This window comes from Lycorma delicatula, chromosome 5 (assembly GCF_047948215.1).
Source record: "Lycorma delicatula isolate Av1 chromosome 5, ASM4794821v1, whole genome shotgun sequence".
Taxonomy (NCBI): Eukaryota; Metazoa; Arthropoda; class Insecta; order Hemiptera; family Fulgoridae; genus Lycorma; species Lycorma delicatula.
Genome location: NC_134459.1, coordinates 11,760,409 through 11,777,525, shown reverse-complemented (window position 1 = coordinate 11,777,525; position 17,117 = coordinate 11,760,409). Strand labels below are relative to the sequence as shown.

The window sequence follows — 17,117 nt, the reverse complement described above, 5'->3', positions numbered from 1 at the left end:
GATCGATAACGACCAAGAATTCTTCAATCGTGTGATCACAGGTGATGAATTCTGGATATTTGAGTACGATCCTGAAACAAAGAGGCAAAGCGAAGAGTGGCACACTTGACCGAAAAAATGTCGAATGAGCAAATCAAAGATCGAAACCATTCTCATTTGCTTTTTTGATAGTAGGGGTATCGTGCATAAATAATTTGTTCCTCCAGAACAAACTGTCAGCTAAGTGTTTTACAAAGATGTCCTTGAAAGGCTCAGGAAAAGAGCGATTCGCGTGGGACCAGACATTTCAGACAAGTGGATGCTTCATCGAGACAATGCCCTGTGTCACACGACCATCTTCAACAGGGAATTGTTGACCTCAAAACGCATTCCTACGGTTCCTCAGCCCCCCTGTTCAACTGATTGGAGTCCTTGTGACTTTTTACTTTTCCCGAAATTGAAACGCATCTTAAAAAGACGTCATTTTGGAACTCTGGAGAACATTCAAAAGACCGACCGGTTAAAAGCCCTACCGGTTGAAGCCTTCCAGCGCTGCTACCAGGAGTGGGAACAACGACTCCACCGGTGTATAGCTGCCCAAGGGAACTACTTTCAAGAAGATAATTTTTTTTTTTGAAAAAAATAAAAACTTTGATAAGTAAAAAGTCAGTCTCATTACTTCTCTTACACACCTCGTATATTACAAGATTAACATTTACAAAGAATTCCAGCCAAGCGATAATTCAACGGCTATATCGGATCTATTTAATAGTTGCCGCCATTTTTAAAGAAGAATTTTATGAAAAATATGTCAGTTATTCTGTTAACTAAAAGTATAAAATATTTTCAATCTTATAATCGTTCAGAAAGAAATACGCGATTGTGATGTTACAAATAAACATTATTTGTATTATAAACAATCTTTACTAACCGTTAAAAAGTAACTTTTTTATTCTAATACGGCAAACAAGAATTTACTTAATATTTATGTTGTTCTGTATTACTTCCTATTAAACATTTAAAAAGTAACAGTTAAACTCACGAAAATAACATTTAAATAATTCAGTTAACAGCGCATAGATCACGAAACGAAATACATAATATAATTTCAATTTAAAGATTCTTAGGGCTATTTTGTTGCACCTCTTATACAAGTTATTACGAAATTAATTAAAGTCGACCGTAAATAAAAAAAAAACGTAATTGAAAAAAATTGGATGAAAGTGGTGGATAAAGTTCATCGGGTTATTATTAATAAAAAGGATTATTAATGTAGTTATAATATTTTATTCTGAATAACATCATTATTTATTTATAAAAGATTCTCTCCTTTTATAATGATTTTGTTATGTAATAATCCTTAATAATACCACATTTCCTTTTTTAAAGTAAAATCATCTAAAAGATGTAATTAATAAAACCGGTTTCAACAATTTTTCAATTAAACTTCTTTTCTGTAATGTTTCTCGAAACACATAAGTTAATATAATAAAGGTATTCTTCTAATCTAATTAGTAGTTTTTTATGGCTAATGCTTTTACTATGTCCCCTGTTTTAATAGTTTTTCTCCTGATATAATTTGGATTTGTTCGGTTATTGTGAAACGTATACTTCAACCTATACTATTATATAAAGAAGAAGAGGATTTTTGTTTGTTCGGGATAAACCAAAAAACTACTCGATCAATCGCAAACAAATTTTTATCACGTGTCTTGGCATAACTGAGAAAGGTTTTAGGTGTATTTCATCTCAAACATATATCTATATATGTAGTAGTGGAAATTTGCCGGTTGAAGCACAAACTTTAATGAATTCAGTTTAGTTAAATAAAATAAAAATAAAATAATATTATATAAATTTAAAAAAAATTTGTTTTACAATTATGGACTTCCCGTGTGGACTTCGCGTGAGGGTAGATTGGCGAGGTATGCGAGCACATCGTGGAAGGCTAACCAGTCATCACCATCAATTGGTAACAAACAGGTTGTTACCCCGTTTATATATATATATATATATATATATATATATATATGTATATATGAGTATATATATATATTTTTTTTTCAGGAGTTTAATTTATTTGTTTAAGCAAAGTAATCTCTTAAAAATTTTCTTTAATAAATTCATCAAGGAATAACAAATTCGCCGCAAGACATTATTAAAAGTAACCTCCAATTTATCAGCAGAATAAATTCTTGTTTTTACGAATGTAAAATATATTTTTTACTATTGATATCATTAAATTTTTTAATTATTAAATACACCAATACATTGTATTTAAAGAGCATTAGTAATTTTTTGTATTCGCTTCTCCTAAAAGCGCTTACATTAAAACAAAAACGAAATGCATTGCAAAGAAATATTACGAAATAAGAAATATTTACTGTAAACTTTATGTGTTTTCAATGCTTCCGTTTCAATTGTTTTATTAAAATAAGTAATTAAATTAAAAAAATTAATAGTGAAAAGTGAAATTTCTTCTAATTTTGTGTCTGAAAGTAGCATGAATTTCTATAATGATGAAAATTAATTCCTTCTATAAGTCACATTAAATTTAATGCGCTGCTGTTGTGCGACTAGCAAAAAATAGGTCCGTACAGATGGAGATACGTGTAATTAATGGATTTGTTTAAATCATTTTGTCTAAAAGAGTTAATTTTAAGAAAATTATAATTTTTTAAATATTATATTGTAAATATAAATTTTTCTTCATTTAACATGTATGTATATGGCAAAATTAGTTTGACTACTGGCTTCCCGAAGCCATTTTTACTTCCTTGTACGAAATAAAGGAAATATTGCAATCGCGAAAATTCTCGGTTTTCAAATTTCAACGTAAATATCCATTTTGACAATCCCTGAATCTATTTTGACTAGTTTCAGCTTGACATCTGTACGTACGTACGTATGTACATATGTATCTCGCATAACTCAAAAACGATTAGCTGTACAACGTTAAAATTTAGGATTGTTGTAACATCCAGTTGTGACTTCCCCTTTTGATTGCAATCGACTGGCACAAAAATGGCCAAAAAACCAAAGATCCAAAACATTTGGATTTTGGAATTTTTCATAACTGCAGTAATAAGCCTTCATCGATAGCTTTTTAAGGATATATCATAAGTGCTACTTATTTTCATTCGTTCCAGAGTTATAATCAAATAAAATTATAATTAATGAAATATTTTGATCTTACAAGAGGAAGGCACACCGCTTCGAATCCGATTTCATATACATATATTTTTTTAACTTTTTATTTTAATTTAAATATATTGATTTATTAATAATTATTAACCTGTTATTTTTAAAAAAAAGGAACCATAAATAATAATAAAAAAGGAAGAAAATCAGATGTTATTAGTGAAATAAAATTTGAAGTACTTTTAATTCAAACATTCTTACAATCAGATATTAATAATTATTAATAAATCAATATATTTAAATTTTAAAAAAATGTTAAAAAATACTTTTTTTACGACCAGAATCACTTCCCCATGAAAAAGATCTTGAAAGATACTTACATTTTTATTAAATAGAAATATAAGTTTGAAGGATAAAGTAAGTAATTTGGAATTAATAATTTGCAGATCATTCTTATTACAAATGAAAATAATTTTTCTAATAATATAAGTTTATAGTAAAGTACAAATATTTAAAAAAACGAATTGTTTGAGTTTAAATGTCAAAGGTAATTAATAAAATAATTTTCAACAATCACTTTAAATCGAATACAATTCAAAATGTACAGTCAGTACCGATATAACATTGTATTTTATTTTTTGTCAAATAATTAAATAAAATTATTTTTTTTAAAATAAATATAAAACTTTTAGAAATTTTGTTAAGACAATCCAAAAATAAAACGATTCTAAATTATAATTTTCAATTAATATTAAATAACCAGATACAATATACACGGTTATTACTGACATAACATCAATTATTCTAAATGTCGATTGCTCAGTGCAATGCAGTAAAAAAGGGAGGTGCAAAATTAGATGTTACAACAGTCCTAAATACGAAATTTCAATATTCTACGGTTAATCGTTTTTCAGAATGTGTAAAAGGTAAAACAAGGTAGTCTTTGAAAATAAAATTATTCTAATTTACTAATATCATGATTAATGTTAAAAAAAAAAGTTTTTCGTAAGCAAATTATTTCTAATTCCGAAAGAAAGTAACTATAGTGACCTTTTTCTATAAAAAGTTAAATCAGTATAAGGCACCTAAGATCCATATTACTATAGCTGACAAGGGGAAGGCACGGGCTTCGGGATACCGATTTGAACCGTTTTGCGTGTGTGAATAATACACCGTTTACGTGTCTTCATCGCAAAATACTCACACGCAATATTCAATTATACTCAAGAAAAATGGTCCTAAAAATTTCCTTAGCATTTTATATTAGTTTATATTTAATTTTGTTTCGCGTCGGTGAAGCAGATATGTGGTGTAAGTGAGAACGTGTCGGATGCATAATCATGCAGAAATCGGTTCGAATCCGACTTCATAAAGGTATATTTTTATTTAAATATATTGATTTATTAATAATTATTAACCTCTGATAAAATTTTATTTCCCTAATAACTTCTGATTTTTTTCTTTTTTTTGTATTGTTATTATTGAATTATTATTTATTGTTAAAACTTTTTTTATAATCAGAGGTTAATAATTATTAATTATAAAAATACGACAAGGGTATGTTGAAGCTGGTGTATCGCTATGATAAATATCTTAATTCATGTGGCGATTATATAGAGAAGTAGTATACGGTGTGTAGTTTAAGAAAATATTTATAAAATTTTCAGAATAAATTTTTTGCAATGAAACGATTTTTACTTTAGAGGTAACCTCTCGTATGTAGCCGATGAGGATTCTAACGCGGGGTTATACATCTAGATCGGTTTAGCCGTTGAGCCGATACGGTGGAACAAACAAATATACATACACCCTAAATATATTACACTTCTTTTTGTGCAGTCGTGTAAAAAGAAGAAGAAGGAGCTGCTATTCTAGTGGTGATCTGAGAACGGAAATTTAATGCGTCGGGAGAGAAAAATTTGTTAAATTTTACGTGATTTCATAAACCCCTACTCGAATATGTAAACAACTTAAATTCATTTAATACACAGAAGTGAGGTAAATTAAAGAAATTTTTTTTTGTCTTCAGTCATTTGACTGGTTTGATGCAGCTCTCCAAGATTCCCTATCTAGTGCTAGTCGTTTCATTTCAGTATACCCTCTACGTCCTACATCCCTAACAATTTGTTTTACATATTCAAAAACGTGGCCTGCCTACGCAATTTTTCCCTTCTACCTGTCCTTCCAATATTAAAGCGACTATTCCAGGATGCCTTAGTATGTGGCCTATAAGTCTGTCTCTTCTTTTAACTATATTTTTCCAAATGCTTCTTTCTTCATCTATTTGCCGCAATACCTCTTCATTTGTCACTTTATCCACCCTGATCGTCTGATTTTTAACATTATCCTGTACCACCGCATTTCAAAAGCTTCTAATCTTTTCTTCTCAGATACTCCAATCGTCCAAGTTTCACTTCCATATAAAGCGACACTCCAAACATACACTTTCAAAAATCGTTTCCTGACATTTAAATTAATTTTTGATGTAAACAAATTATATTTCTTACTGAAGGCTCGTTTAGCTTCTGCTATTCGGCATTTTACATCGCTCCTGCTTCGTCCATCTTTAGTAATTTTACTTCCCAAATAACAAAATTCTTCTACCTCCGTAATCTTTTCTCCTCCTATTTTCACATTCAGTGTTCCATCTTTGTTATTTCTACCACATTTCATTACTTTTGTTTTGTTCTTGTTTATTTTCATGCGATAGTTCTCGCGTAGGACTTCATCTATGCCGTTCATTGTTTCTTCTAAATCCTTTTTACTCTCGGCTAGAATTACTATATCATCAGCAAATCGTAGCATCTTTATCTTTTCACCTTGTACTGTTACTCCGAACCTAAATTGTTCTTTTACATCATTAACTGCTAGTTCCATGTAAAGATTAAAAAGTAACGGAGATAGGGAACATCCTTCTCAGACTCCCTTTCTTATTACGGCTTCTTTCTTATGTTCTTCAATTGTTACTGTTGCTGTTTGGTTCCTGTACATGTTAGCAATTGTTCTTCTATCTCTGTATTTGAACCCTAATTTTTTTAAAATGCTGATCATTTTATTCCAGTCTACGTTATCGAATGCCTTTTCTAGGTCTATAAACGCCAAGTATGCTGGTTTGTTTTTCTTTGATCTTCCTTCTACTATTAATCTGAGGCCTAAAATTGCTTCCCTTGTCCGTATACTTTTCCTGAAACCAAATTGGGCTTCTCCTAACACTTCCTCCACTCTCCTCTCAATTCTTCTGTATAGAATTCTAGTTAAGATTTTTGATGCATGACTAGTTAAACTAATTGTTCTGTATTCTGTTAGATGTTTTGTATTTCTGTTCTAATTGTTCTGTTGAAATATTAGTTTTATTTTTCTTAAAGAAGTTTGAAATAACAAGTAAATATTAAAAATTTTAAAACAATGACTGCCGAAAAAAAATGCTCATTTTGTTCTGGTAACAAATAACATACGCACGCATTAAAAACATTACAATTCTTTTTGGGCAGTCGTGTAATAAAAATAGCGAAATAATTTTTTTTCGTAAAAAACAATCGCGTAAATTAATAATGATAAAATAAATTATACGATTTAACAGCGGTAATTTAACAGATTTTATATTATAGGCGCTACATTTATTTTCTTGACTTAAAGATATCTTCTCCCAAGACTTTGCTACCAAAGAATATTTAAAAAATTCTCTCTAGCTATTGTACGGTCCCAAATTATACTACTTAATATTTAAGTAGTTGTCGCTATTGCAAATGTATTTATTTAATGTAATTTTAATTATAGTTATAATTACTTTTTTATGCAATTTTTAATTCTTTCGTTGTTTTTCTTTTCAGAGTGATGAATTTGATCGTAACAACAAGGTAGCCGTTCTTTGTACTACGAATCTACTCCAAGATGAAGTTTCGAATTTGGTTGGTGTTGTTGACTTGCATCCCCGCAGTCATATCTGAGCCGTTCACAGTTATGGAAACCGTTTTACAGTTGTATAAAAAAATGGGAATACAGTACCGTGAGGATCGTTATTTAGGAAATAAACCGCTCCTTACCGAGTACGATTTCATAGTTATAGGTGCCGGCCCGGCCGGTTCGGTCGTCGCTAACAGATTATCAGAAATACCGTTTTGGGATGTTTTACTTTTAGAATCCGGAGTCGATGATAACGTTTACACGGACGTACCGATTTTAAGTACTTATCTTTGGTTCACCGAATACAATTGGAACTACCGAATGGAACCGATCAAAGAAGCGTGTTTAGGTCTTAAAGATCAAATTTGTCCGTGGCCGGCGGGAAAAGGAATGGGCGGAGGCTCGATAATCAACGCTATGATTTATACGAGAGGGAACTTTCGAGACTTCGATGAATGGGCGGCTATGGGAAACGACGGTTGGAGTTACGAAGATGTTTTACCCTATTTTAAAAAATCTGAAGGCGTTAATATACCAGGAATTAACGGTTCACCTTATCATTCGACAAAAGGGCCGCTAAGCGTTGAATATACGAGTTACAGATCTCCGTTGTTAGACGCTTTTCTTCGAGCCGGAAAAGAGAAAGGGTACAGACTCGTCGATTACAATAATCCTTCTAGTCACATCGGTTTTTCAACGATTCAAGCGACAGTTAAAAGAGGTAAACGCGTCAGTGCGGCGACAGCTTTTGTACGACCGGTTAGGAGAAGGAAAAATTTTCACGTCAGCCAAAGAAGTCACGCGACAAAGATCCTTATAAATCCTGATACCAAACGAGCGTACGGTGTGGAATTCGTTAAAAAAGGTAGAAAAAGGATTATATTAGCGAGAAAAGAAGTTATCGTATCTGCCGGCGCGTTCAATTCTCCTCAATTGCTTATGCTTTCCGGTATCGGTCATCGTAATCATTTAGAGAGTTTAGGAATTCCGGTGCTACAAGATCTACCGGTCGGAGATAATTTACAGGAACATTTATCCATGGCGGGTTTAACTTTTCTAGTCAACCAGACGATAGGAACCGTCGCGAAAAGAATACTTTTAAAATTTCCGGCTCTTTTGACTCAGTACTTTAAAAAAGGGGAAGGAATTTTAACGACTTTAGGCTGCGAAGGGTTAGGTTATATACAGACGAAGTACGCAAATACGACGAGCAACGATCGTCCAGATATCGAGTACATATTCGTACCCATATCTTTAGCGTCCGACGGGGGAAGTTCTTTGAGAAAAACTATGGGAATAACCGATTACTTATACGATAGCGTGTATAAAGACATAAACGGTTTAGATTCGTGGAGCATATGGCCGATGCAGCTTTATCCGTACAGTCGAGGGTACGTAAGGTTAGTGAGCCGCGATCCTTTTAGACAACCTTTAATAAACGGTCGATTTCTTTCCGACGAAAGAGATTTACTTGTTATCGTCGAAGGACTAAAAATGGCGTTAGAAATCGCCGATACGAACGCCATGAGAAGATACGGGTCGTGGCTTCATCGTACTCCTATTCCTCAATGTGCAGAATTCGGATTCGGGTCGGACGATTATTGGGGTTGCAGCGTTCGTCATATAACTACTCAATTGCATCATCAGTGCGGGACGTGCAAGATGGGTCCGGAACGGGATTCAGGAGCCGTCGTTAATCCTCGTCTTCAAGTATACGGTATAAAAGGGTTAAGGGTGATCGATACATCGATAATTCCGACGATACCGGCTTCTCATACCATGGCTGCAGCGTATATGATCGGCGAAAAGGGATCCGATTTAATTAAAGAAACGTGGTTAAATCGGTTTTCGAATACATAATAAATTAATAAATAGTTAATTTAATTCTAATGATATTATACAGAAATCGAAAGGATAGAAAGAGTGTAATTCTATTTTAATGTTTCTGAATTAAATACGTATTTACCTCGTAAAGAATATTTAATTGGATAATTGATACAGTAGCGTCGTTATGCACCAAAGATTATATATTCAAAGATTTCATTCGTAAATAAAACATTTCCGTGAATGATTTTATGTGTTTCTATACATTCCGACTAGTGTGATTTTAAACATTTTGATGAAGTATCGCCGTAACTGAAATAAACATTTAAAAAATAAAAGTGTATTATTTTTGAATCGTCTTACTCGAATGTTTTTCCCAATAGTTCTAATTAATGCATCTTTAACAAAGTAATTTCAAATTGTTTAGAAAGTTAGATTATTTTATTAAATTAGACTTTTTTGTAGTAAACTTAGGAAGTAGATTTAAAATATATAAATAGTACAAGTCAATTTGCGTATAGTTTCATGTAACAGTGGTGCCTGCTTGCCTGTATATCGATAATTTCTTTCTTTATTAAGAATAACATTTTTTTATGGTACATGAAAAATAAAGTATAACAAATTTGTAATTTAATAATTACGTAATTATATAGGTTTATTTATCGAGTCAATTATATAAACATATTTTATTAAAGGAAATTATTAATTTCCTTTACTGTGTTAGTTTCACTAGAAAAATGTTTAGAATATAATGAATTACTTGTAAGAAAGTGAATGATAAGACGTTGAGAAAATTATTAAAGAATAATGTGCAATATCTATGTGAAATGTTGATAGTTTATGGTCAGTTCCTAGTTTAATAATTCAGAAACGTAGAATGCAGTTCTGGATGTTTTTATTCTTCTTCTGGTACGAATGATATTACAGGTTGTAGCGCTAGCTTCCAGTATTCCGCTTCTGTTCCCGATTCCTTTATATCTTTCCTAGCATCCTCTTATTCCCGTTCCCATCAGATAAATGTTTTCATCCGTCTACTCATTTACATGGACGTAAATTTAATTTAATAATCGAAAGTTTCCGTTGATATCCTTCTAGTATTTACAGTAAATCGTTCTTTCTGTATTCACCAACTGAAACTGCTTTTTTTTCGTTATCTAATTTTTAGTCAAGGTTGCAAATTTCTATTATACCTAATTTGATATCTATTAAAATTTCATTATATTAAAAAAAAAATTATTTATCTGTAACTATTTAACCAAGTTTCAAACCACTTAAAAGGTTCACTGATACACTCACAACAGCAACATTTTACTACACTGCTGCAATCATTTTTTTCATCCAAATTTTTTTTTATTTTCAATCTTACATTTTCTAAAGAAAATATCATTCTATCTTAAATTCTACATAATTATTATAATAAAAAATAGCCCACCGGGCTGGTACGGTGGGTAACTCGTCGTCGTAAATTAGGTGTTTAACAGCTGATTTTCGTAGTCGAAGGTTCTGAGGTTCGAATCCTACTAAAGGTTAGCTGCGTTTATACGGATTTGAATACTAGACGGTGAATACCGGTGTACTTTAGTGGTCGAGGTTCATTTAACCGCGGTCTCAGGAATGGTCGGTCTGAGTTTGTACAAGGCTTCACCTCATTTACTTGAACAGATTGCAACTCATTTTACTTGAACAGATTGCAACGTACACATTAGGAAAATGATTAAAAACAATAAAATAGTGAGACACAAATTGGGGCATCACAGCAGCTCTTTATTAAATGTGACACAAATCAAAAAAAAAAAAAAAAAAATTCAGCTGATGAGATATAAATGTGGGAGTTATAATCATAATACAATTCCGTTTTCATTGATGGAATAAAAAAAAAAAAAACTATCTCAGTAATCTGAAATAATGCGATCCAAGAATATGCATTTGTGTGGTTCGTATCGCGCAGGGAAAAAACTTTACAGCCAATTCATTTTTATACCACTCAGCTTTATATTTTACTAATAACTTTGTAATAACATAATTCAAAATGAACTTTAATACGGAAAAAATAGAATATTTCTAATGAAAGTAGCAGTTTTAAAAACATTTAAAAGAATTTATGTGCACTATTTACAAGTATTTTTATTTTTTTATTTCTAATTATTTCATTCTAATAGCGACTTAGAAAAGAAAACAGTCCACACACATACGTATAACACATCCATGACACTGGGATCTTAACCGGTTTGTCGACCTTTAAAAACACTATTTTACAAATTAAATTTATTTTGTAAAATTCAGCTTTATTTTATAACAATAGTATAAAATTTATAATTTTTGTTTAATACTTTAGTAATATTTGAATCAGAAATATACAAAGAAGTTAAGTATACCGTTGGAATCGTCATAATTTTCTCTGTTACAGTTTGACGTCTTTGTCTTCTCAATACAGATTCTTAGAAGTTAGAAATTACTTTTACACCGAGACATCAAATCGGGTACGATGTAAATATAAGTTAAAACCCAAATTGGGATCTCATAGCGGTCAACCGGTTAAGAATATATTTCTGTAAAACAAATAAATTGATTTATTTCTGCAGGTTGTCGTATACATATATTAGTAGATGGATTTTTTAAAATTAATCATTAATTAAACAAATATGTACTGCTACTTTTTTTAACCTCCGGGACGATCGCTAAGTATTGCATCAGAGGATGAGATGAATGATTTTTAGCGTGTGTGAAAATGCTATACCTGACCGGGATTCGAACCCGAGACTTCCGGATGAAAGACCGAAATGCTACCACTCGGAAAATGTACTGCTACTTGCCATTATCTATCTTTTATCTAATTTTTTTTTTTGCGTATTTAGTATGTTAATGACAAAACTAAAACTCCTTTTAACTGGCACGTTGGTACATGCTCGTTATTCCATTTTCCCCTTCCAGATCATAAATGTTTTTGAATATGATAAGTAGCCTTGTTTTTTATCCAGTATCCAGTTATTTCCAATACAAAATCATTAAGAAATTGCACATCAACGATTAAATTAATAAACATGATTCGTGATTAAAGTATAATTCATTAATCGTACTAAACAAATCAATTTTCGGGGACAATATTCGTAATGGAAGTAAATTAAGACTAACAATTTTAATTAAGATTGTTGTAAATCGAAAAGGAAATTCAAGCACGTTAATAGATAAAGTATCATTTAGTTAGTTGTCCATTTAATTTACAGTGTTCAACTTAAAAGACGCCCCATAACTTAGTTTAGTGGCAAACACTTACATAACAATTTACAGAAAGTGTTGAAAATGATAACCATTCACTTGTATGGACTCATCAACACGTTTGACCATGTTTCTGGCTGTTCTTGTTAGTTGTACCGTGTCTATTTCCTGGATGATATCGGTAATGTTTGTATTTGATTCCTGCAGGGTATGTGGATTGCTCCTATAAAAAAGTTCTTTTAAATTTCCCCAAAGAAAGAAGTCTGAAGTAATCACATTAAGAGATCTTGGTAGACACAATTCTTTTGAAATGATTCTTCCATCGAAAAAATCCTGTAGCATCTCCGTAGTAGAGCAGACTGCATGGCAAGTGGCGCTGACGTGTGCAAACAGCAGACACGCTCATCCTCTTCTAACTATTAACACCAAGGTGAAACCACGCTTCACCTTGATATAAAATTCCAATGTTGCCTCTAAAGATGTTCTTGAACCGTTGACAGTGATGAACCTTTTTAGCATAATCAGCGTTACTTATTTCACGGAAAACCTGCATTCGAAACGCATAAAATTTTATCATTCTCCTTAAGAGTGTGGTCTGAACCTAATGAAAGGTTTTTCCCCGGCTCGGTCTCCGAAAAGAATTACGAGAAGATCTTGTAACAGCCACTTTAATGTCCTGTAGGACTTGCGTCGTTAAAAATTACCTGCATCGGGTACGTTCTAGGTCTAACATCGAACCTGTTTCACGAAATTTTTAAACTAATTTCTGAAAAACCCTTTTCACTGGTGCCTTCTTTTCAAAAATGTCCTTGAACTTTCGCCGACACAATATGAGATTTCGTCTCTAAATATGTTTCCATCACGAATACACGTTCTTCCATAGTCGACTGCATTTTAACACACGATTACGCAACCTTGTTCAAAAGCCAGAGGTTCGACACAGACTGGCGATACTCAAATGTGCAGGCAATAAAATCCTCTCCAGCTCCAGTCGTACCGACATCTTCCACATTATTTTACCCATCTCACACCAATGTATGAATTTTAACAAAGGTATGCATTTAATTTAAACTACTAAGTGATGAGGTCACATTTTAGTTGAACACTTTGTATATTGAATAAGTTAATAGTAACTGTTAAATACTGGTTATCATATTTTATAATTAACGTAGTTTATATAAGGTTTAATATTAAAAATACAATGTACGAGTAGAATAAGATATATTATAAAGATATCTTCAGTTTCATTACAATTGCTGTGATATAGATTTAAAAACAAGTCGTCTTTTTTTACAAGCGGTTTTTTTTTATAATTTTACAATTAAAGTAGTAATCTGCTGTGCTAAGCAAAACCTAAGTAATTAAAAATACATTTATTGAATCTAATATTTCATCCTATAAAATTAAATTTATCAGAGTCCCAAAATAAATCAAAGAAAGACTACGTTGATAGTTAAGACTACGTTAATAGTGCAATGCACTATTATGCATTAAGCAAATTTTTTAATAGTGTATTTTAGGAGTTGTAGGTAGCGATGATTCGATATCAATGACTCTGTTTCTCGACATTTATTTATTTATTTATCTGTCTACTCGTTAAGAGGAATATTACTTAAGTTGCTATGCGATAAAATCCATGCAATGAATAAGGACACTTTTTGAGACATAGTTATTTTAATTTTATCCCCCGTGTCTGACTTTTTTTTTTACTGTAAAAATGAATTATTCTAAGCTTTTGAGAGTAAATTAAAACAACCCGATTTTAATTTTCTTTTTTATAAATATTAGTTTAACAGTTCTAACTTGTAATAATACTTATTAGTATCGATATTTAATAGTAAGAAAATAAATATTAATTTCTTTTTACTGTTGTATAAGTTATAGAAGAATGGTCAAGAAAAAGGTTATTAAAACAAGTATTTAGAATGAATGTTATTATAAGTGAATTTGTCATATTATTATTAATTTGTATTTATTCGTTAGTCAATGTTATTATTATTATAAGTACGTTATATTATTATTAATTTGTATTTATTAATTAGTCAATATTCTCATAAATACGTACATAATTAAAAAAAAAAAAATTAATTTTCTTTATTAATTAATGTTTTATGCTCGAGTTACTGTCATAATGTACAAGTAATTAAGAATCAATTAACTGTAAGTACACGTATTTGATTTTATTATATACAAAACGGATTTACGTTCATGTCTGCGTTAGCGATAATTATTACTATTATCAACATATTATTATCTATTAATATTACTTAATAAAATTTCTTCTCTCTTTTATTTTTCCGTTTAACTCATTATCACTCATTCGATTACCTTTCATGTTACGAATATAGGTAAAACTTTATTTATTCTATTTTAATATTTATTTTCTATTTGTTTTATTTATTTCCTACGAGTTTTCATGTGAAAAAATTTTGTCAGCAGAGGTTTTGCGAGTAATCAGGAATGATACGACTTGATAACTAATAAAATGGATTTTACTCTTCCATTCAAGACTATCTACTAAATAAGCATTCTTTAATGGCATTCTTCAAACTACGAGCTTCCCGACGGAATGGAAGGTGTCGCAGATGGAAATGTTCCCGAAACCGCGTAAGCCGACCCGTGATGTAGCTTCATACAGGCTTATTGCATGTTACCTTTTTTATCGAAGGTATTTGAAGGATAATTTCTTGCAAGGCCACGGCTTGATTTTAGAGGAAGGGCTTGTTCTTCCTGACCATCAGTTCGGCCAGACGTGGTTACTCAGTAATCGAACAAACACACAAGATTATCAACGTTATCAGCAAATACCTACAAGAGAGATGTATTGGTCGGGTGTTTTTTGAATCTCCACCAGGCCTTCGATAAGATCTGGTTTCCTAGCCTATTCTATAAATCGAAAAGGAGCCTTCCTCAACCGTATTACTTGATCCTACCCAGTCTCCTGGGAGGACTTTTTTCCAGGTGAAGTACAATCAAAATTAGTCAGAATTCTTTTGATACTGGGTCGGGTGTTCCTCAGGGTTTAGTTCTGGTATCTGTTCTATAATCGGTCTTCACTGTGAACCTCTACATTCCAGAGAGCATCACAGTTACATCGTTTGCGGATGACACGGCGATCCTGGCTGCGGATGCTGACCCAATTGCGGCTTTTGCTAAGCTAGAAACTGTCTTGGTTCTAATTAACGAGTGGCTAACTAGATCAAAGATGAAGATTAAACCGGCTAAGTCTGCACACGTTACGTTTGCGATGAAGAGGGATGATTTTTCACGAGTTCAAGTTAACGGCGTTTTCATTCGGCATGCCGAGGGACATCTGCATCAGTAAATTCACCCCGATAGTAGATTTTTTGCCTTCCGAAGAAAACATCTGACACCTAATGCTACCACGTAGCTCTCAGGAACTAAGCTAGTAACCTACTCGCGGAAGATCGAAGACCTTGCCTAAAGCACTCGATTCCCCCCCGAGGGGAGAAGATCCCGCCTTGTAGCGTGTCAGGTCGCTACACCACCCCCCCTCCGTTCCTAGCCAGTAATGGCTTTAACGGAGGATGCCTAAAGCGCTGCATAAATCTGTAATTTCATTTCGTTTCGCCACTTATTTTTGTTGGTTCTTTGGTTTGATTAGTTATCCTTTGTGTGATCGATAAGGATATTTTTTTAGTTTTTTCTTTGCTTTCATGTTCTGAACTTTATCATTGTTCCTTGGACTCATATATGTATGTACTTATTTATGTTTATTATATATTTACGTATACCGTGTAAGATATGTATGCATATCTTAAAATTTATTTAAAGTAAATAAATGAAAAACTAAGGCAATAAATTATATTTTATAATATTTAAGACATTGCTCAATATAGACGCTACAAAACAAATAATTTTATTGTATTATTTATTGTTCTTAGATTATCTGTTTTGGTTCTTAAATTAGGTTATTAAATTTTATTAGATTCTTAAATTATTTATTACGAATAATATTTACTGTATTTCATTGTTAAACCGAATTGTAATAATAAGTATTTGTTTTTGATTTTTCTATTGATTTAATTATTTTTCTTACACTGTTTTTCCCCTATTTTAATCACGTTTTCCTAATGCATTATTTTACAGTTAAAAATATTTTTTTTGTGCTTTTATTTAGTTCGTTAAAAAGAAGAAAATAATATTGTTACTTTTTATTTTCTACTTATACAAAGAGCACTAAGAAGTTTTGTAATACGACCTTTATTTTTTATAATTTTTAAAAATAATTTCCGCCACATTTCGCATCCTTCAAAACCAGTCTTCAAAGAAACCAGCGTTTCGTCGTAAATCTGGGCCGATTGAGTAATAATATTATGAAATCGTGCAGTTGAAATGAATGTGCATATCAATTTCTACATCACTATCTCTCTCTAGCGCATTATAAATTGACGACAGCAACTCCTAATTAAACAATATGGTCATTTTACAATTTAGTATGTTATAGAGTATAAAATCCTATCTTCTTTCAGCTGTGTAGTAAAAAGGAATAACTAAAATAATGAGGTAAACCGCTCCTATAATATAACAATATTCTCATTTGTACTCTTCGTTTTCATGTAAACTCGTTTCGTATCAAAAATGAAGAATCTTAATAACTGATGTTTTGAAATTAATCATTGCATAATGTGAATTTTTCATTTACAAAAAAAAAAACATGATTTTTTCATCTTGGAAAATATTAGCTATAACATGACGATTAGATTGTGTAAGCCTAATTTTTGTATGTTTTGGTTTATGATTATGAATGAAAATTTAACTGTGACAGATGGAGTTGGGTGTGTAACATTAATACAGTAGTTTAGGTTGGCGGCCCAAATCAACAATGAAGCAAAAGAAAAATTTTTAAAGTTATTTTTTTCTTACGTTTTATATACATCAATTTTATTATATTAGGAGTTTTAACAACAAATAAATCCACTTATTTTCATTTTCACCAATTTGTAATATGAAATTAATAACTGTCACAGAATGAATGAATGAAGGTCAAAAGGCTAATCATGCTTATTAATTTTTCATAACGGAGTATTTAC

At 31.5% G+C, this 17,117-nt stretch overlaps 1 protein-coding gene across 2 annotated transcripts in view; it reads left to right on the top strand.

Annotated features, from left to right (window-relative positions):
* Nucleotides 1-16,099, top strand: part of LOC142324720 (glucose dehydrogenase [FAD, quinone]-like) — a 182,379-nt gene extending 166,280 nt beyond the window's left edge. For both annotated transcript variants that reach the window (XM_075365638.1, XM_075365637.1), the window contains exon 2: nt 6,951-16,099. In XM_075365638.1, coding sequence (XP_075221753.1) covers nt 7,012-8,883 — 1,872 coding nt within the window. In that variant the 5' untranslated portion in view covers nt 6,951-7,011 and the 3' untranslated portion in view covers nt 8,884-16,099. The remainder of the gene's footprint in view (nt 1-6,950) is intronic.
* Nucleotides 16,100-17,117: the final 1,018 nt, after the last annotated feature.